This window comes from Nycticebus coucang, chromosome 22, assembly GCF_027406575.1.
Source record: "Nycticebus coucang isolate mNycCou1 chromosome 22, mNycCou1.pri, whole genome shotgun sequence".
NCBI lineage: Eukaryota > Metazoa > Chordata > Mammalia > Primates > Lorisidae > Nycticebus > Nycticebus coucang.
Window position 1 is genome coordinate 21554484 of NC_069801.1, and position 21648 is coordinate 21576131.

Below are 21648 nucleotides of genomic sequence, written 5' to 3' on the forward strand. Positions count from 1 at the left end.
AGACTTGGTGTAAGCCCCTGCTTTGCAACTTCTGTTCTGCAAACCTTGAAAACACCAATTTATTTCACTGTGCCTTAGCTTCATTATCAGCAAAATGAAGGTGTGACAGGCTTCTCAGCATAGAGTTCTGTGAGGATTAAATGACAGCATGCACTTAGCAGGATGCCTGGCACAGAATAAACAATTTGTACATGGTAGAGACAAAGAGAGCTAATGGGTATTGAGCATTTTATTGCTATTTCACAGATGAGTTCATTGAGGCTTGGAAAGATTAATAACTTGCACAACATCACACAGATTCACACCAGGCAGGACAGCTCCAGAGCTGTGCTCTTATCTGCTTACTTCATGGTAGGTAGAAATGCTGTCTTCTGCCTTACACATCAGACTCTTGTGAGTCTTGTCTGTCAGAAATTCTGGCCCTCAGGAAGATTTAGTCCCTGAGAGTGTGCACAGCTAAGGCTCCTACACCTATGACAACCTTTCTAAGCAGCCACTTGGTCTCTTTCCATATTATTTCTCGCATTTATCACCCCCCAGTACAGGGTTAGGTGCAGGGAACTCTCAATCTGCATTGGCTGCCTTATCCCCCTTTCCTTCAGGCCACTCAATATAGGGGGCGAGGGGTCCCTCAGGGAATTTTTCTACTAATAACTAGAAGAGGGAAGATGTCTCTCCCTTTTACACACACACACACACACACACACACACACACACACACACACGATATACTCTCCTCCCAAAGCCTGGAGGCAATGAAGTCCAAGAAAGACCAAGAGCCTCAGTGTGAGACCTAGGTTCAAATCCCAGCTGTCATATACAGCTATGAGCTTGGTACATCATGTAACCCTTGAGCCTCGGTTTTCTCATCTACAGATAGGCCTAATTATAGAACCAGGCTCAGGATCGGATTAAAAGAAAAGATGGATGTGAACACATCCAACATTCAGCAGACACTTAACAAATAAGTTATTATTATTACTATTTTTCTTCCCTGTTCCTCCAGGGCACGGACAGGTTTTATTTGTGTTTGTGTCTCCAGGGTCCTGCTTAACAAAGGGTCAATGCCTCACGGAGTCAATACTTAGTAATTGTTGGCTACTTGCAATAATGATCCCCAGCTACACTCCCTGTCCATTCCCTTACTAAATCAGAGGGTCAACAGTTCCTGGTGGGAGAGGTAGGAATCCTGATTCCCTGCTTCCCTTGCTTCTACACGGAGGCATGTCAGCTGCCAGAGTTTTTCAAAGGGGGAGTGGATGCAGGACAATTTGTCATTGCACAGCAGTGAAGCCTGTTTAGCATCACTGATCTTTTCCCACTAAATGCTACTAGGAGCCCCCAGTCATTGTGACAAACAAAACTGCCTCCAAACCTCTTCAAAAGCTCCCTTGGGGGCAGAGCTCCCCTAGTAAGATCCAAGGGGCTGAACTAACCTTCAGACCTCTCCTTTCTCCTCCCTTCCCTCTGTACATTTTTGGGGAATCTGACAGCTGCAGAGGATTCACTGTGGCCTTCATGTCTGCCCCTGTGGAATGGGGACCTAAGGTTGTTCTATTGTCTGCAATGAATGGTAAATCAGGCTGAAATCAGGTAAAGAATTAGCAAAACCATTATGCACAGATTGAAGGCTATGTAGGTAATGGAGGGACATTTTGATCTATCTCTAACTGCTTGTCTTCTCTAGCTTCCTTTCACTTCATCCTAAATTCACATGGAGATGAGCAGTGAGACTTCTGGGTGACTTAAAACTCCACACCTTGAATACCGGCTGCTTGGTAGATACCAGGGCACTCTCTTACCTTCCCCTGCTGCTCTTAATAGTCACACCTGTCCCCTCCACCTCCCATTGACCACCAAAAGGAAGGTTCAGGGGAAGTTAATGGCTCAAGAAATCATATTTTCATTTTCCTTATTTACAAAACCAATAAACACACACACGCTATTCAGAGGGGTGGTGAGCCCTCAGCAACCCTCAAACCTGTGCCTGGGCCCCAGCCCTGGGCCACAGCATCCACTCAGCAGGAAAGGGCTCCCAAAAGACATTCTGTCTTTGTAACTTACAAACACAAAAGATTGAGAGTAAGAGGTAAATTCTTGGCACCTGGACCAGAGTGGGATGACAGGAGGGTAAGGAGATAAGTGAGGGGCTGAGGGGAGGGACATATGGTTTTATAAATAACTAGACAAGAACTGAGCATTGGAGGGGGGTGAGGAGAGAGAGAGACTCAAGGCATGTAGGGGCCCAAGTGGGAAGAGAGAGCTTGTGCTTGTTCTTGTGGCCAGAGTGGGTGAGGTATGAGCTCTGAGCCTCCATTTGTCCCACCTATAAAATGAGTGGGCTGCTCTAGATGGTGTCAAAGCACGCCACCTCCTGTGACACACTAAGACTCTATAGGGTTCTAAGCCTGGGCTCTTCGGGACAAGAACCCTGGGGATTGGCAAGGGCTGGTAGGCACCACCAGAGAGGTGGTTGATGTCTGAGCAGGCTATGTATGGTCCCCGGGCTGGTACTGTGGTTCTGAGGAGGTGAAGTAGTCCTCCAGGAAGGACTGCAGGTACTCGAATGTAGGCCTCTCTTCTGGGTCCAGACGCCAGGTCTGTTCCGTGGCCTCATACAGGGACGCTGGGCAGCCTGGGGGGCATGGCATGTGATAGCCATGTTCCACCTTTTCCAGCACTTCCCGGTTATTCATGCCTGAAAGGTGAGGCTCCCTCAGTCAGAAGGCCTGGCCCCTCCCAAAGGGGCAGCCAGGAGGAAGTTTCCCCCTTGACCACTTCCCCAGGCATCCCCCCACTCCCATTCCCAGCAAACCTGGGTAGGGGACTCGGCCCTTGGTGATGAGTTCAGTAAGCAAGATCCCAAAAGACCACACATCTGACTTGATGGTGAATCTGCCAAAGAGAGCAGCCTCTGGGGCTGTCCACTTGATGGGGAACTTGGCTCCTGGAAAAGTTTGGGGAGAAGGGAAAATTAGTGCGGAGGTCTCTGGGAACAACTGGGACTTTAAGAATGGGGATCTTGTGTGGAAGAAGTAGGTCACGCTTATAATCCTAGCACTCTGGGAGGCTGAGGCAGGTGGATTGCTTGAGCTCACAAGTTCGAGACCAGCCTGAGCAAAAGCAAGACCCCCATCTTTACTAAAAATAGAAAAACTGAGGCAAGAGGATCTCTTGAGCCCAAGAGTTGGAGGTTGCTGTGAGCTATGATGCCACAGCACTCTACCCAAGGCAACAGCTTGAGGCTCTATCTCAAAAAAAAAAAAAAATGGGGATCTTGGGGACCCTGAGCACGGAGGTCTCTGGGTATAGCAGAAAGGACTCTCAGACCTACTACCTACATAGTAGGTAGCTAGTCAGCACCTACTGTGTGTTTCATACAGTGATGGGTATTTTCCAAACCATTGTAATAGTTCCCATAATAATAACAGCTAATGCTTGTGTAGCTCTCACAATGGCCAGGCAGTGTGTTAAGTGATATACATGTATTAACTCATTTAACCCTCACAGAAACCCTGTGAGGCAGACGCTATTATTACACTTCTTTGACAGATGAGGAAAAGGAGGCGCTGAGTAGTTCAGTGACTTGCCCAGATCACACAGTTAATGAGTGGCTGGCATTCCAGCTACAGAGTTCACACGGTTACACTCCGTTGTATCTCATTTAAGAATTATAGCAGTGTCTTAGCAGGTGCTTAGTAAACACCTGTTTTACTCTTGCCTGAATATTTTCATTTTACAAAAGAGAAAGGCAGCTCACAGTAGTTAGGTGACTTGCCCAAGTCCACATGGCTAGTAAGTGGCTGACCTAGGATTTGAACCCAGAATTGCCTCTCACACGGCGTTAGGATTGGGATGCCCCAGATGATCTGAGATGAGGAAGGGTTTCTGAGTATGTGGGGCCCTGTGGCAGCTCCTTGATGCATTGGGAGCTTTTGGGGGGTGAGGTGGGGCACCTTGTTGGGGGTTGTACTCATCATCCTTGATGAGGCGAGCCAGGCCGAAGTCAGCGATCTTGCACACCAGTCGCTCCCCCACCAGGATGTTTGCTGCCCTCAGGTCACGGTGGATGTAGTTCATGCGTTCCATGTAGGCCATGCCCTCTGCCACCTGGGTGAAGGTGTGCAGAGATGGGAGCTCGTGGGGAATCACAGCACCAGGTCCTCCGTGAGGCTCAAGGGGCCATTTGAAAAAACCCACTTTCCAGATGAGGAGACTGAGGCTCAGAGAAGTAGTGCCCTGCCTCTGTTTGCACAACCGATACAGTGGGCGGGGCCGCACTCCCAGGGCTACGCTAGAGGTGTTCCAAGGTACAGGGATTTGTGAAAGGTTATTAGAAGGTAGGTCTGGGAGTTAAAGGGTGCTGTTCCAGTTTACCTGGGCTGCCATGTCCACCAACTGGGGCAGCCTCAAATCCTGGCCTTCCCGGCCCTTGAGAAACTCCAGCAAGCTACCTGGCGAGAGGAATCCGTAATATCAACCGCAAGATCCTCCCAGCTTCAGGCCCGCCCACTCTCTCTCGGCCCCGCCCCTATCCCCGAACTCGCAGTCCTAGCTTGGCGTCGCCCCTAACCCCCCACCCCGCCTCTCCTAGATCCGCCCCCACTCGGGATCCTGCGGGAACACCTCTAACCGTCGTTGATCTCGCCCAGGCTGTGCTGCCAGACACCTATTCTGCACATCTCGTTTCTTCTCTTCCTTGGTCCCCCTGAGCACAACCAACTCAGACTCCTCGCAGACCCTCCTTCATCACAGATTCTGTGTTCGTTTGCCCAAGCCCCACCTCCGCCCCCTCACCCTGACGTCAGAGACTCAGCCCCCGACCCCGCCCGGTCTACCTTGGCCCCGCCCCCAGCGCGGCACACCTGTAGCGTCCCACGTGCCGGCCGCTCACTGGAACTCTGCCCATTGTTTCCCATCCCTCCTACGGATCGCCGCCCAGGTACCCAGAGAAACCCACAACTTCCCCCCGAATTCCGCCCGCCCAGACTCCGCCCCTCACCGTGGCACATGAACTCAGTCACGATGTAGATGGGCTCCTCGGACACCACGGCGTACAGCTGCACCAGCTTGTCGTGCCGCAGCAGCTTCATGACCTGCGCCTCCTCTAGGAAGGCCTTCGGGGACATGGTGCCCTCCTTCAGCGTCTTGACCGCCACCTTTGTGCAGCCGTTCCACGTGCCTGCCCAGAAGCCGCGTCTGGTCAGGAACTGCTTCCCGCCAGCCTAGACCCTCGCCTCAGCCCCTGGCCCCGGGTCCCCGAGACCTCCGTACCCAGCCATACATCCCCGAAGCAGCCGGTGCCCAGCCGGCGCTCGAGCGCAATGGAGGTGCGGCTGATTTCCCAGGCGTCCTTGGCCAGGCCCAAAGTCTGTGGCTTCATGGTGGTGCAGGGCGCCGTGAGCAGGTAGCACAGCCCATCATTCATTTCTGGGGTGAGGAAATGGAGGTCACAGGCAGGATGTCCCCCCCATACTCCTCATTCCACTCAGCCAGCACCAGACCCCAAGATCAGTTTTAAAGAACTAGATCCCAGGTGAGATTACAGGCCAGGAAGGAAAGCAAGCTGGCCCCCTGAGTAGGTGAACGTGTAGGTACCCTGGGAAGGGAGCGGCAACTAGAGGGAGAGATGATTTCTGCCAGCACTGGGGACCATCCTGTAAGCACTAGGAGGTAGCCTCTGGCTGTGCCTTGAAGGATCAGGTGGGATTCTGGCAGGTAGAAATAGGTTTGGGAATTCCAGGCATAGATATAGACATGAGGCCCACACCCTTCCATGGACCCTATCTTTGGCCTAACCAATCAAGGCAGAAACTTGAGCACATGGCTGGGCACCGGTAGCTCCATAGTTAGGACGCCAGCCACATGCACCAGGGCTGGTGGGTTCAAACCTGACCCAGGCCTGCTAAACAAACAAACAAAAAAGAAAATAGCTGGGTGTTGTGGTGAGCACCTGTAGTCCCAGCTACTAGGGAGGCTGAGGCAAGAGAATCGCTTGGCCCAAGAGTTTGAGATTGCTGTGAGCTATGATGCCAAGCACTCTACAGAGGGCAGCAAAGTGAGACTCTGTCTCAATTAAAAAAAAAAAAAAAGAAACTTGAGCATTGACTCCCACCTTCCCCTCAACCCCATAGCTAGTCCTCCATCAAGTCAGGCCTGTTCTGCCTCCCAGCCAGCATCAGAATCATCTGTTTCTCCTTTACTCTGCTGTTACTGCTTCAGTGTGGCTGGCCATCACCTGTCACCTAGATGCTGTCTCCAAATGGACCCCTCTTTTTGCCTTGCACCCTGGCATCCAAGTTCCATACAGCAACCAGAGTTTCTCACCAAAGTACAGACCAGCCTCACTTGCCCCCCGCCTCAGGGCCCTGTGACAGTGGCTCCCTGCCTGCCCACAAAGTAGTTCTGGTATCTTGGTGGGGGATTCAGATCACACATCCTGCTCACTAAAGTTTCCACAGATTGAGGACTTGAGGCAAGTAACTGCCCAATTCTCCACTGGGGGTCGCTGCTTGGCAGTGTCCTTGAAAATTCCACAGAGCAGGATCCTAGTCTGGGAGCCCCAGTACTTGGGTTCTAATCTTAGCCTGGCTACTACTACTTTGGTAGACACTTTCATTCTCTGGGCAGCAGTCTGCCCATCTGGACAACACATCAATGAGTTAGTTCAGGGATCTGAAGCGTCTGCTCTCACCCATGTAGTGCTGCACCAACTCCTGCACCGAGCTGAATTGGGCCCGTGTGGTGATGTAGTATCCACCTGTGTCCAGCTTGCGGATCTTGTAATGTTTCACATGATCACCTCTGGTCTGGTCCCAATCACGGATGGACAGGGAGTAGGCACCTGTGGGGAAGAATCACTTTGGAAGAGCCCAAGTCAAGACCGCATCGCTAGAACCCAGTCCCAGTCTTAGCTCTGCCCCTCAAACCTGGTCCCAGTCTTGTCCTTAACCAAGAAGCACCCCACGGCCCGTAGCCCTGCTGGACCTCCAGGGTGGCTGGTGGCATCGCTCCCCCTACCTTTGGTGGTCTCGCTCTCCCGAATGAGAAAGGACCCCTGAAGGTTGCCTGCGGAGAGCAGCTGCCTCTCTGCATCCTTCCTCCCAATCTTTCCAAAGTACCACCTATTGGGAAGGGCAGGGGAGAATCAGGCATACTTTGTTCAAGCCCCAACTCATCCTCCTGGACAGTCAGCTCACAAATCAAGATTCAGTTTCCTCACATGTAAAATTTTCTCATACACCTGTTTCACAGCCTAGTCAGGAGAATTATAGAGAAGTAGAATGCACACAGTAGGTGCCCAGTGAAGGTTAGGCTCCATCAATCCTCGCCTATCAATGAGTCCTCTCTTTTTTGAGACAGAGTTGCCCTTGGTCGTTATAGCTCACAGCAACCTCAAACTCTTGGGCTAAAGTGATTCTCTTGCCTCAGCCTCCTGAGTAGCTGGGACTACAGGCGCCTGCCACAATGCCTGGCTATTTTTAGCGATGGAGTCTTGCTCTTGCTCAGGCTTGTCTTGAACTCCTGAGTTCAAGGGATCAGTCCACCTTGGCCTCCCCCAGTGCTAGAATTATAGGTGTGAGCCACCATGGTTGGCCTTATATACTATTATTAACTCCCTTTAGACAGATGAGGAAATGGGGATATCTAGTGGTTAAGCAACTTGCCCAAGGCCACATGGCTCTTAAGCAGTGCTGCCAGAACAGGAACACAAGCTATCGGCTCTAAGGCTTGTGCTCTTAACTGCAATACTACCCTTAACTACAACACTGCACAGAGCACGTCTCGGAGCTTCATGACACTGCTCCAAAATGTGGACATTAGCAAGACGCCCTAACAACTCTACCTTCTGCGTCATCACCTCTCTTCTCCTTCATGCCTCCTACCACCCTCTCCAGTTCAAGGCCTCACCCTACTTGAGCTCTGGACCCTGTCCACTCCCTTCTGCTCAGAGACTCTCCCCCACCCCACTGAGCAGTTCCCACCTGCAGCCTCCCTATACCAACAAGCTCTAAACATGCCCACAGCTCTTCCTTCCTCAAAAGAAACTGCTCTAACCTCCACCTTGCCATCAACATTCTTCTACTCTATCTTCTCACCTCCTTTTCACTTGAAAAAGTGCTTCACACTTGGGTCTCCACTTTCTCACCTCCCACTCCCTCCCAGGCTCTGCTCTCTGGCCTCGGCCTCTGGTTCACATAGAGAAATCTCTCACCAAAGTCACACACCCCTGCCCCTCACCAAATCCAGTGGTAGCTTCTGACATCCTTCCACTTGTTTCCTGAAACTTCTCTGTTATCTCAGCTGTTGTGAGACTTGGCCTGGCTTGGTTTTCTTCACTTCTCCAATGGTTACAGTAACTGTCCCCAAAGCTGGGTCTAGGGCCAAACTTTTTTTCATTCTCTTCCCTCTTCCTTCACCTCCTAGTAGCTTTAATTAGCATCTTTACTCTGATGAGCCCCCATATTTTTCCCCATCTCAGGTGTGCCCTTTGCAAAAGCTACAACAAACAAACTAAGGAGTCTTTAGTGCCAATTAGGAAAGGGTGTCCCTTTCTCTGGCCTGATTCAGGGGCAAGTGCAACCTAATTTAATTGCTGGAAGCTTCTTCCACATAGGTTACTCTCCATGAACCTCAATCCAACACGTCCTCACCAGAACCTGTGTACCTGTACCTGCTCTGGTGTTCCCCGTTCCCCACCTTAGCAAGCAAATAGCACCCTCGTCCACTCAGCTCCTTACGAGGATTTTTTTTTTTTTTGAGACAGAGCCTCAAGCTGTCGCCCTGGGTAGAGTGCCTTGTCATTACAGCTCACAGCAACCTCCAATTCCTGGGCTCAAGCAATTCTCTTGCCTCAGCCTCCCAAGTAGCTGGGACTACAGGCACCTGCCACAATGGCTGGATATTTTTTCTTTTTTGTTGCAGTTGTCATTGTTGTTTAGCTGACCCAGACCAGATTTGAACCCTGCTGGCGCCATAACCACTGTGCTATAGACACCAAGCCTCAAGCAATTCTCTTGCCTCAGCCTCCCAAATAGCTGGAACTACAGGTGCCTGCCACAATGCTTGGCAATTTTTAGAGACGGGGGTCTCACTCTTGCTCAGGCTGGTCTTGACCCGGTGAACTCGGGTGATTCACCAGTCTCAGGCTCCCAGAGTGCAGGAATTATACGCATGAGCCACCATGCCTGGCCTATGTGCCTCCGTTTTCATTTGTTAAATAGGATAATCATGGTTTCTAACTCTGTTAATACACAGAAAGCACTCTGAATGGTACCCAGAACATGTACCCAGAGCACATACATGCCATATAACCATGATCTACTATTATTATTGTCATTATTATCTTCCTTTTTCTCACGACGAACTTATGAAATTATAGATAAGGAGATAGGCTCAGAGTGGAGCAATGACTCGTCAAAGAAGTAGATTTGGACTCTGGACTCCAGGGTCCCGCCCACAGGGCTGGCCTTGCCCCATCCCCACTCACTCTTCAGCCTGGATGGTGTCCGCAGGAGCCACATAGTTGCTGGGAATGTAGCCAGTTTGTCCAGAGCTTAGGGACCGAGCCTCCCACCAATCACCTTCACTATAGGCACAGAACAGGGGTGGTCAGCAAGCACCAGGCAGGGACTCATCTTGGCCATCCCCCCGCCCCCGGGGCTTTTGTCTGTTCAGCCCTCAGCCACTGAAGCTGCCCCAGGAGGGTTTTTCCCTGCACAGAAAGAATAAATTGGGGGACATGTAGGCCTCCAGGCTTCTTCTGTTGACTCCTTAGCTGGCTTGGACTTTGGGGATATAGCTATGCTATATCCCTACTGAAAATCCCCCAATGGCTATGTATTTCCTTCTGGGCTTTTTTTTCCTTAAAAAGCCCCACAGACTCTCCCTCCAACTACCTCTCCAGCCTCTCTTCTCTTCGTTCTGCCTTTCCTACTTTATGAACCACCTAGACTGAACCAACTGGTGATTTCCAGAACTCATTTATTCTCATTCTCTTTTTTTTTTCTTACCCTCCTTCACTGTCTATTCATTTTTCAAGCCTCAGATTAAAAATCACCTCCTCCAGGAAGCCTTCCCTGATCACCACTACTCTAGGGACCACGTTTGATGTTCTTTTTGTGTCTATAGTTACTCACGTTCCCCCTGTACAGTAGCAGTCACCCGGGTTTTGATTTGTTCTTTTTTGAGACAGAGTCTCACTTTGTCGCCCTCGATAGAGTGCTATGCCATTATAGCTCACAGCAACCTCAGACTCAAGTGATTCTCTTGTCTCAGCCTCCCCAGTAGCTGGGACTACAGGCACCTGCCACAACGCCCAGCTATTTTTGGTTGCAGCTGTCATTGTTGTTTTAGCAGGCTCAGCCCAGGCTTGAAACCGCCAGCTTCGGTATATGTGGCTGGTGCCCTACTCACTGAGCTACAGGTGCCAAGCCTCACCTGGAGTTTTTATTGTCATATATAGTGCCCTCAACTAGGCTGGAGCTTTCTGAGGACAGGTATAGATAGGACTCCTGTCTGGGTCCTCGTACATGCCATGCCCTGAGCTAGGTAGCCTAGTCACTTACGTGTTGTTCAGGATATGGAACTTCTCCCCCTTGGTGAAGGTGAGGTCATCTTCTGTCCGGGCCTCATAGTCATACAAGGCGATGAACAGCGTCACCCCAGTCCCTGCAGAGTCAGGGCTACTCAGCAGAGTAGGGCACGGGACAGAAACACCAAGGGGGCTGCACCCCAGATTCCCGTTTCCCAGCCAAGCACAGTGCCTCCTCACTGCTGCAGTGCCCTCATACCCAAAGGCCTTTGGAGTTCAGTGAATTTCTGATTTGAGCTCCACAGCTTGGCCCCAGGGATTCAGGACACACACCTTTAAGCCTCTCTCTCCCACCATGGGGAGTCCCATGTTGTCCACTCTTCCTCTTCCCTACCAAGAAGACTTCCCATAGGGGAAGTGGCACCGAAGAAGGTAAGTGGGTTCCCTTTTTGAGACAAAGTCCCATTTTGTCACCCTGGGGAGAGTGCCATGGCATCATCGTAGCTCATAGCAACCCCAAACTCTTGGGCTCAAGTGATCCTCTTGCCTCAGCCTCTGGAGTAGCTGGAACTAAAGGTGCTGGGATTATAGGCGCCTGCCGCAATGCTGGCTAGTTGGCTAGTTTTTCTATTTTTAGTAGAGATGGGGTCTCGCTGTTACTCAGACTGTTGTCAAACTCCTGAGCTCAGACCATCCATCTGCCTCAGCCTCCCAGAGTGCTGGGATTACAGGCATGAGCCACCATGCCTGGCCAAAAGTGTTGTCTTCACCACTTGCATCTGTCATCAAGGGCCCCTCTCAGACTCAGAAGTGATCTGTGTCTCCTCCTCAGACTAGGCTTCTGAGGGTAGGGCTGTCCATACACCCTCAGCCTGGGTGACTGTGAAAGTAGGGTTGTTGTATCTCCCACATTATACTGGAGGCTCCGAAGGACAAGTGAAGGTCTCCCCTTGCCCCAGTTTCTCTCAGGGTCCAGGCAGTGCCTGCCTCCTGCCCATGGAACTCACCTGAGATGCCTCTGATGTTGCCACTATCAAGGAAGGAGGGGTTGGTGGGCTGAGGGGAGAAGTTGGTGTAGTTGGGGACGTGTGCAAAGGAGGATACAGTCCGGGCTTGAGTGGGGTCGGGGCCATAGTGGTCTGCTGCTCCGTAGCCCCTGAAGTCCCCTTCCAGGCCAGCATCCTCCTTGGGCCCCGGCTCCAATTTCTTGCAGAACACACAGCCCATTCCAGGTTCCCTGCTACAGAATGAAGGCATGCTTCACTCAGGGGCCCCCACCAGGCGTACCACCCTATGCACACAAGAATGCACACACATGTACAAGCTCATCCAGGCACATGGCTTTTCCTCTCGGGCCTGGGTTGGGTTCCTCCCTGTGGGGGTTAAGGCCCTGAACACTGTGGTGGCCTCCCAGTATGTGCCTCCCCAGTGTTCTTCCCACCAAGTCCCATCAACATCTCTGGGGCTGGCATTCTACACTGAGACATTGCTCTGCTTATCTGTACATTTTTTACTTCCTATTGCCTTGGTATGTTGCGTTTCTGTGACTCCTTCAGTGTGGGTGTATGTGTGTGTCTCTAAATATGTGTGAGTTTGCTTTCTCTGTGTGTGTGCAGGTCTCTGTGGATGTCTGTGTGTGCATAGGACTTTGTATAAAAGTCTCTGTGCATGTTTGGGTCTGTGTGTGTACGTCTGTAAGACCATGTGAGTACACGTGAGTGTCTGAGTGCATGCAGGACTGTGTGAGTAGTTATCTTTGTGTTTGTGTGTCCGTGAGTGTGTATATCACTCTGTGTGGGAGCAAAGTACTTGCCTCTGTGTGTGTGCGCATGTCTATGGATCTGCTTGTGTTTGTGTGAGTGTAAGGCTGTGAGCCTGCACCTGGAGATTCCCTGCAGAGGGGGATCAAGGCCATTTCCTGTTGTGGGTCCAGCCTCCAGCCTCTCAAGCTGCCTCATTCTGGCTCCCCCATCTGTTACCTAGCAACAGGGCCCTCGTAGGAGGAGGGGTTGTGAAGAGTTGTGGGCCACAGTAAGGCCACCCTCACCCTGATTTCTAGCCCTGAAATCCCTCAGTCCCCTCTCCTCCCACTCACCCCTCAGGCCCCTGCTCCTGGATCAGTGGGGTTTCGGCATGGTCCTTGGGAGGGGCCAATGACCTGAGGGTGAGACAGAAGGACATGGAAGATAAAGGCCCTGCCAACATTCCTGCCAGCCAGCTGCCCAGCTCCTGCCCTCTTCAGAAAGCCAGAAGGCCTGGGCTCTGCCCCTGCATGATTTCTGCCTTCATTTTCCTTCCCACCCCTCCTGGCACATTACACATCCACCTTCACACAGGACACACCACCCACACCAGCTCTCTCACACTCACATCCACCTGACACACCAGCACACAGTCGCACAACACTCACAGCATACATTTGTATGACTGTGCTTGCCAACACTGCAATATACCAATACTGGCGCTCATATCTGCCCGAGCTCTGAAGCATAGCAGCACACCCACATGTACATATACATATATGCGTGTCTCTGGTTAGCAGACTAACATCTTTGGACACTCAGATATTTTCATGTTAGACCCATACGGATTTTGATCAAGGCATGCTCAGCTTACTCACAGGCCCCAGTCACTGTCTCCTAAACACAAGCCCTTCCCCGAGCCCTGCCTCTGCTCCACACCTAGGCTGGATGAATTCTAGTCTCAGGGTCACACTTGGTGGCAGGAGGAAAGTGGACACCTACCTCCAGAGCTCTACTCCTATCCCCACATCAGGAAAAGGCCCAGGTCAGAAGCTGGGGCCACCAGAGTCCTTTGAAAGAGCCAAGCTTTTCCTGGCAGCTCCGTCCTCTGAGCAAAAGAGCAGGCAGGTCATTGAGCAAGGATCCCCCACACCCTGCCAGAAACTCTATCATTGCAACACCAGAGAGGAACTGACTGGGGACAGGGTTCTGTTTCTTAAGATGTGAGAGGAATGGAGACTTGCAGGGTGGAACCAAGCCACTGAACCCTGATTTGCCCTAAAGGTATCCAAAGGCCCTAGGGATAGGGGCCCCCAACTTCTCTCTCTCCACCCCAAGTCTAGTTACCTTTATGAAAATCCCCGTCCTCTGCCCTTCTGCCAGGGTCCTGCCCTTCCAACCTAACATCACTCACCTCTTCTGGGAAGCCTTCCTGGATCCACCAAGTCCAGTCGTCTGTGATGTGATGGTTCCGTTACATCAGTGCCCTTACCTCCACCCTAGTCCCACCTACCCTGCTAAACCTTCACTGTGTGTTGGGGGTGGGGATGACATCCATGTGGTGAACTGTGGGGCGGGCTGTGGTGAGAGGCCTGCCCTAAAATAGCCCCTGTTCAGCAGGCCCTGGCTGAGATCTTTTCCCCAGGACCTCTCCCCTGGGGTGAAACCACTGTGTCTGAAAGGCTCCAGAATGCTGCAGAGTGGTTAAGGAAGGGCAGAGAGTAGGGTGGTGGGGAGAAAGGCAGCTGGGGCCTGCCTAAGAGATTTCAGGGCTGGTGAGAGGAGAGATGGGGCTTATAAGAAAACAAAGCCTATGGGGTTAGAATGAAGATCTTCTCACAGGAAGATGCACACACCTCAAACGGTCCCAGGGCTGACACCCAGATCCATGTACCCCTTGTACCCATTCTCAGTCACAAATGTCACCTTAGCTACTACATACAGAGACACCAAGCTGCCCTGTACAGATTCCTGGACCCACAGATCTTCAAGTGCACACACACCCTGTATATACACACCCTGTCCTCCTCCATCTTCACAAAGATACACACACAGAGTCTCTCCACAAGAATAGCAAATATGGGCAGTGCCATAGCTCAGTGTGTAGGGTGCCGGTCACAGACACCCAGGCTGGTGGGTTCAAACCCGGCCCGGGCCAGCTAAACAACAATGACAATTGCAACAACAAAAAAAATAACTGGGTTTTTGTGGTGGGTGCCTGTAGTTCCAGCTACTTTGGAGGCTGAGGCAAGAGAATTGCTTAAGCCCAAGAGTTTGAGGTTGCTGTGAGCTGTGATGCCACAGCACTCTACTGAGGGCGACATAGTGAGATTCTGCTCGACATAGTGAGATTCTGCTCAAAAAAAAAAAAAAAAAAGAATAGGTAGTGCCTGTGGTTCAAGGAGTAGGGTGCCAGCCCCATATACCGGAGGTGGCGGAATCAAACCCGGCCCCTGCCAAAGATTGCAAAAAACAAACAAACAAACAAAAAACATCAAATATGGAATTTATATCACTTACTATGTGCCAGCCACTACATTAAGTACTTTACCTATATTACCTCATTTTATCCTCACAACAGCCCTATGATTTGAATAGTATTCTTATGGATGAGGCAACTGAGGCACAGAGAGGTTTAGAAACTTGTCCAGGGGCCAAGTGTGGTGGCTTACACATCTGTAATCCTAGTACTCTAGGAGGCCAGGGAGGGTGGATCACCTGAGCTTAGGAGTTCAAGACCAGCCTAAGCAAGAGCAAGATCCTGTCTCTCCTAAAAACAGAAAAATTAGCTGGCATGGGGGCAGGCACCTGTAGTCCAGCTACTCAGGAGGCTGAGGCAAGAGGATTGATTGCTCAAGCCCAAGAGTTTGAAGTTGCTGTGAGCTATGATGCCACAGCATTCTATCCAGGGTGACAGAGTGAGGTGAGAGAGAGAGAGAGAGAGAGAGACGAGAGAGAGGGCGGGAAGGAGGGAGGGCAGGAGGGAAGGAGAGAGGGCAGGAGGGAGGGATGGAGGGAGGAAGGAAGGAAGGAACGAACGAATGAATGAACTTGTCCAATGCCACACACGGTATACCCTGGCATCTGGCTCCAGAATCTCAGCTCTCAGCCACTTCTCTCCCTGTTGCCTGTCACAGACATAGATCCTTATAGCCATTCCTGCAAGTATGCACAATGCAAAGCCCTCCATAGAGAAAACCCGCACATACGAACACATGGGGACATTCATAGCCCTCCCCTAAGACAGAGACCCACACAGAGCTCTGCTCTCTGGGAGAACACCAACTTACATAACCAGGTCCACACACAATACAATGTTGCCATTTCCAATAATACCCAAATATACAGTATAGTGCCACGATGGACCTATGTCAGTCCAAGGGGGGCCCTGAACTCTGCAGGCCTGGTGTGGGGAGAAAGGAGACTAAGCCTCTGAGAACTCAGGAGGCAGAAAGCTCTGTGAGCCGAGGAAGGACAGACAGTACGGTCAGCAAGCAGAGGTGGACAGGCAGCTCTTAGGACTCTGTCACTTCCAGGTTTGATGGGGACCAAACCCCTTCTGGGCCTGGCTCTCTGGAGACCAATATGCTGAGGGTCAGGGGATGTGAGGCACAGGGTCTGGCATCTGCATGGCCCAAGGCAATGAGGAGGCCACACTGCATGTATGTAACCATGCTTATGTAGTTTTGTGAGAGGAAACAAAGAGATGAGGAGTGACAGAAAAAGAAGCAGCAGAGAGAGAGAGAGAGGCAGAGGCTGAAAGATACAGAGACACAGAGAAAGAGGGGAGAGCCAGAGAGAAGTAAGAGGCAGAGACGAAGAGGACCATGGTGTGGTGTGCTAGTAAACTGACTCCCAAGGGGGGAAAAAACCCTGATTTGTTGCATTTGCTGATTTCCATGGTGTAAATACTCCCATTATGGCCGATTCAGAGTTACCAAAATGACTTCCTGACTGCTGGGTTGGAAGAGATGCGCAGAATCGGCTTCCCTAAGCCAGAACTAGCCGGCTCCAGTCATCACTGCCAGAAAGAAACAGAGACAAAGAGAGACAGAGGCAGAAATGAGGATGGAAGAGGAAGAGCAAATGAGAGACAGAAACAGAAAATGAGAAAGAGATGAAAAAGAGTCAGAGAGAGAGAGAGAGAACTAAAGAGACAAAGAGAAAATAAAAGAAGAGCAGTTGTTTCTCTGTGCTCGGGTGTCTCTTCAAAATAGCCCCAAGGACTCCTCATCCTCCCCTTGCTTGGATCCCTAGGCAGCACCAGTTGTTTGCAGAGTAATGTGACTTCTTAGAAATCTGGCTGGCAATGACTACTAGTAGAAATGTGCTAATTTCTTTAACATTTACACAATGGCTGGCATTGTGCCAAACAATTCCCACACATGATCTCATTTAGTAACCCTATTGCGTAGATTTTATTACTACCCCTATTGTACATCTGAGGAAACTGAGGCACAGAGATTAAGTTGCCTAGGATTACTGTAAGGGAAGCTAAAATGCAGTGCCAATCAATTTGGCCCCAAAGCCCACCTCCAGCGCTGTTCCTTTCTGCAGTCCTGTAGAATCAATAATGTGTCTCTTAGTGAGCACGTATGGTGTGCCAGGCCTTGTGCTTCATGTTCTAAGTCCCAGATACAGGTGAGAGAGAGAGATATCCACTTAATTCTCTCAGACAATCACAGAATTTGAAACCAGGTCTTTCCATTCTCAGCACTGAACTTGGCTGCCTGCTAACACCAGAAAGGGAGCAGTTCAAAGGGTGGCCACAGCATACAGTGTACTGCAGGGACTCTAGTTGACAGGAGTTGGCTCTCAGACCTCCACCACTGTCAAAAGCCGGTTATGGGTATCAGAGCTGAGGTCCAAGCCTGAGCCAGGGCACACCTTCTTTCAATATCTGTTCCTGTGTAGCCCTCCCCAACTCTGTTCTTTAGTAGCTCCAACCTTGGATGAATGACATAAGCCCTCTGGGTCTCAGTTTTTGCACCTGCATCTCCTGAGCAGAGCTATTGTGAGGGCTTGATGAGGTGTGGCTCTTGCTCAGAGTGCAGTGGCCAAGCATGGCTGAGAACCACAGCAGCAGAGCCAGAATGGCCCCTAGAGACCATTTATCAGTCCACCTCCTCTTGTGCCTAGGGAGGGAGTGACTTGCCTGCGGTCACACAAGCCAGACAGGATTCAAAGCCAGGACTATTAATTCAGTTCCAGAGTTTTGTTCCTAATACTGTGCTGTGTTCTTTAAAGCCAGAGCAGGTGATCATGTGGCCTGACTGGTGAATGTCCTTCTTCCTACCCAGCCCCTGGCCAACACTACCCTGTCATATCACAGCAAGGCCACCCAGCAGGGAACCTACCTCTCACCCACCCTATCCATCTTTTCTTGAGGTCCACACTCCCAGAGCCATATCAGAGCTTTGATGTAGATGGAAGATATCCCTCCGACTCCCCAAGTATCTGTGGGATCTAAAGACAGATTGAGGCTCAAATTCTACCCTGCCTGACAAGTAGCTTGACACATTGGGTGAGTGAGTTCATCTTTTGAGCTGCACTTTCTTTGCCTATAAAATAAGAATTCGAAACAGCTGGGCGTTGTGGCAGGCACCTGTAGTCCCAGCTACTTGGGAGGCAGAGGCAGGAGAATCGCTTAAGTCCAGGAGTTGGAGGTTGCTGTGGCATCACACTCTACCCAGGGTAGAGGGTCTGTCTCAAAGAAAAAAAAAAAAGAATACAGGGGTGATACCTGTGGCTCAAAGGAGTAGGGCGCTGGCCCCATATGCCGGAGGTGGTGGGCTCAAACCCAGCTCCGGCCAAAAAAAAAAACAAAACTGCAATGAATAAATAAATAAATAAATTATAATTGGGAGAAACATATATATATATATATAGAATACAGGGGCAGCGCCTGTGGCTCAAGGAGTAGGGTGCCGGCCCCATAGGAGGTGGCAGATTCAAACTCGGCCCGTGCCAAAAAACTGAAAAAAAAAAAAATAATAAAAATAATAAGAATACAAATTTCTGCCTCACAGGGTTGATTCTGAGTGTCAAATGCCATCAGCCCCTAAAAGTATCAAGCATAGAGTAGGTACTCAGTGAAATTTCACTTCCCTTGAGGAAGGCCCCTGGGCACAGAGAAGGGGTAGAGGGTGGGTGTTGCAGGGCTGGGCAGGGCTAAGAAGAAAGAGAAGTTTCCAGAGTGCAATGAGAGGGCTGACTGGCCAAGCCGCCTGTGGGACTTCCCCAAAAGGGAGCCAGGACTTTGGCAGTGGCAGGAAACCACAATCCTGCAAGAGTTCCGGCTTCTCCTCGGAGCTCCAGGCTGGCCAGAGCCAGGGGAGCAGAAAGCAAGTCTAAGGTCCACAGGTAACCAGCAGTCCCACTGCACTCCATCCCTCACTAAGACCTGACACACCATCCCTCACCCTCAGTCCTCTCATGGAGCTCCTCCATTTGGCTGAATCCCTGGCTCTGTCATTGAGGCCCTTACCTCTCACTAACCTCCTTCTATCTCATATCATCCTTTTCCTGAATGTCCCTGGGCTAAGAAGGCATGCCCCTGTCTGACTTTGCCACCACCCTGGTGAGGCCAGGTGGGGGCAGTGGGTGGCCTATCTGGGCCAGCTTAGCTTTACCCTCCACATGGTCCTGAAGGTATCATTTTTCTCCACTTCTTCTGGGTAAAAGTGGTTTTCCACCTGAAGCTGGTGGAAAACCTACACATCAGCCTCTAAAACAGGAGTCTTTAGGTCTCACCTGGCCTGGCACTCAGGATTTTCAGGAGATGAGAGCCGTGGGTAGTCTGGGGGAGCTGAGGGAACAGAGGTCTAGATTCCACAGTGTAGCCAGACAAAAAGCCTCCTCCCCAGTCCCACCTTAGGCCAGCCCAGTCTGCTTTGTGTAGGAAGGTCCCTGGCTCCTCCTTCCTCAGTCCTGGGGATGGGGGTGGGGGTGGAAGGGTGAGAGAGTGTGTGTGTGTGTCCTACCCAGCCTACAGAGGTCTGGCCACTTCCTCTGCTGAATGAGCCCCAGGTGGCTGCAGAGCACACCCAAACACCCATGCATATGCTCACAGGCTCATGCTCATTCACTCAAAACCCAGAACAGACAAACACTCTCACACCCTGGCAGGGAACAGAAGCCACGCTCTCCTCCCCTCCCCCTCATTGTCCTCTCCAGAGGGTCATACCAGATTTGGTAGGTAGGAGGTGGGGACTCAGGCTTCAGCTGTGGCTACATTAGAGATGAGATCCCTGGACTTCAGGTCCCTACTGCTGGCCCTGCCAGTCGCTGACTCCCCAAACTCCATCTTCCCATCTGTGAAATAGGAACAGAGTCTGGTCTCCCCTCACCATCACAGATGAAAGGAGGATGCCAAGGCCCTAAGGATCCCTGGGAAGCTACATTTATAAGGAGTGGCCAACCGGTGTGGCACCATGGAGGGTGTGGACAGATCTCAACCCTGCTGATCTCCCTAGTGGAGCCTTTGACAGATCCACGGACATTTATTTATTACATGCCAGCTGTGTGCAGGCAGGTCCCTGGAGGCCCTAATAGTGAGACCCAGGGTTCCTGGTACCCCTCCATGCTTTTGAGGAGGTGAAGGAAAGGCTTGCTGAAGGAGACTCAGGATGCTTTCTGCACCTCATTTTCATGGGGTGTAGGGTGAGTGCAGAGATAATCTCTCCTCATAGTTCAGAAGAGGAAAACGAGGCCCTGAGAAGCCCTAAACTTGCCTATAGTTTCAAAGCAATTAAGGGCCCAGTCTCACTAAGTCCCTGAAGCTGCAGACCTCCCACCTGACATCCCAGAACAGTGAGCATCATCGCCTCACTCCTCTATCCCGCAGCCCACCCGCAACCAAGGATTTAAAATAGGGGTGGAGGCAAGGGCGGTGACCAGAGAGGGGGCTGCGCCAGCAATGAACCCAACAGTGGCCCAGTGCCCGCTCGCTTTTCCGCCCTCTCGTTACCATGGAGACAGCCCTTGTGGGCATTCGCGGTCAAAGACAGGATTTCCGTCGGAGAGGCCAGCAATTCCTGGATCCTGAGGGGAGCATGGACCCAGACCGCCAATGCGCACCGGAGGGGGCGCCCTCAGAGGCCCGTCCCTGCTGAGGGCGGGGACTCTCCCAGGAAGTGGGGACCCACGCTTCTAGCTCCTAGATGGGAGTCCCACGCGGTGCAGAACCCGAACCTAAATCTGACCACCAGTGTGGGGGTGGGAAGGTCTGGACGCTGCAGTCGTGGCCGCTTCCCCTACTCTGCAGGCTGTAGGCTTCACCCTGACTTCTGCCAATTCTGGACAGAGGAACTTCCTGGAGCCGCAGAACGGTGCCCCCACTTTCTTCATCCTCTCTCAATTTTTCTCCTGGACCCCATTCCCTCAAACTCTCTCACCTGCCCTTCCAAGTACCCCCACCCCGTTCCCCAATCCCAGATTCCTCTGCTTCTCCCCAAGTTCTCAAGGTCCCCTCATTTTCTACCCCAGATCCTTTTAGGGTTCCTCTTGGTCCTTCTCCCTCGACTCTCAGCCCTGTCTCCAAATTCTCTCTCTCATTTTACAAGTTTCCTCTGTGTTCCCACCAGATCTTTTGGGGAGTCCCGTTAGTCTGCTTTCCCCGTATTCTTTCATCCCTCTCCCCAACTTTTATCGGTTCCCAGCTTTCCTCTCTTAGGCCCTTTTTGGGGTGGAGGGGTCCCTTTGAACGTAAACTTCCTCTCCCCAAATTCAAGCTTTCTTCCCGCCAGCCCTCTAAGGCCTCGGGCAGCCTGGGCGTGAATAGCGGTCCCAGCCCGGGCTCCACCTAGCGCGCTCGCCTACCTGGCTCCCGGAGAGCCCGCTTCTGACCCGCCTGGGGCAAGCCGGCCCCCAGCAGCTGCGAGTGCCGAGGTGGGGTTGAGGTGGGGGTGGGGGGAAGAACTCGGGTGCTGGCCGCCAGCCCCGCTGGGCAGAGAGGAGGAAGCCGCCTTCTGACTTTTATTGCAGCAGTGGCGGGGAGGTGGCGTGGCGTGGCAGAGGCAGCAGGGTGCGGTGGGGGAAAATTCACAGTCACGCCCCAGCCTCAAGCCAGCTGCCAGCATTTGGGGACGGACCCCCAGATTTCAGCCCCACCTGCCCACCCCTACTTCTCTCCTTCCCTAGGTGGTGGGGGGAGAGGGGCTTTCCCAACCTTCTCCCTGCCCTCTGACTTGAGTCCCCAGCACAGCCTTTCTAAAGGTTTCCTTCAAAAAGACAAATTCCTGCCCCCTAGAAGCACCTGCTCTTCTAGAATCAATGAACTGGAGGTTAAGAGGGGTCTTTAATAACAAAAGGCAGGACTGCTCTTACCCATGTTCTCACAGCCAGTTGGCCTCAGACTGTTGTCACCAGAGC

General features: G+C 51.7%; 1 protein-coding gene across 7 annotated transcripts; it reads right to left on the bottom strand.

Annotated features, from left to right (window-relative positions):
- Positions 1 to 214: 214 nt before the first annotated feature.
- On the bottom strand, positions 215 to 21167 carry FGR (FGR proto-oncogene, Src family tyrosine kinase). Of its 7 annotated transcripts, none has more exons than XM_053575800.1 (14): positions 21097 to 21167; positions 19463 to 19590; positions 12630 to 12692; positions 11542 to 11771; positions 10569 to 10671; positions 9491 to 9589; positions 7021 to 7124; positions 6695 to 6844; positions 5275 to 5430; positions 5003 to 5182; positions 4378 to 4454; positions 3957 to 4110; positions 2816 to 2947; positions 215 to 2698 (listed from the first exon to the last, which is right to left on the bottom strand). In XM_053575800.1, the coding sequence occupies exons 4-14, from the start codon at positions 11759 to 11761 to the stop codon at positions 2490 to 2492; spliced, it is 1584 nt and encodes a 527-aa protein (XP_053431775.1). In that variant the 5' UTR covers positions 11762 to 11771; positions 12630 to 12692; positions 19463 to 19590; positions 21097 to 21167; the 3' UTR covers positions 215 to 2489. The 7 variants fall into 7 exon arrangements, with proteins under 7 accessions (XP_053431775.1, XP_053431773.1, XP_053431777.1 ...); XM_053575798.1 differs by having other exon boundaries at positions 11542 to 11774; XM_053575802.1 differs by lacking the exon at positions 12630 to 12692 and having other exon boundaries at positions 11542 to 11774.
- Between the last annotated feature and the right edge of the window lie 481 nt (positions 21168 to 21648).

Coding starts and splice junctions, on each gene's coding strand:
- FGR (XM_053575802.1), bottom strand. CDS start 11,761: ATGGGCTGTGTGTTCTGCAAGAAATTGGAGCCGGGGCCCAAGGAGGAT. Junction 5,431..6,694: donor GTTGGTGCAGCACTACATGG/GTGAGAGCAGAC, acceptor TCCTCACCCCAG/AAATGAATGATGGGCTGTGC. Junction 2,948..3,956: donor TGAGTACAACCCCCAACAAG/GTGCCCCACCTC, acceptor AAACTTTTCCAG/GAGCCAAGTTCCCCATCAAG.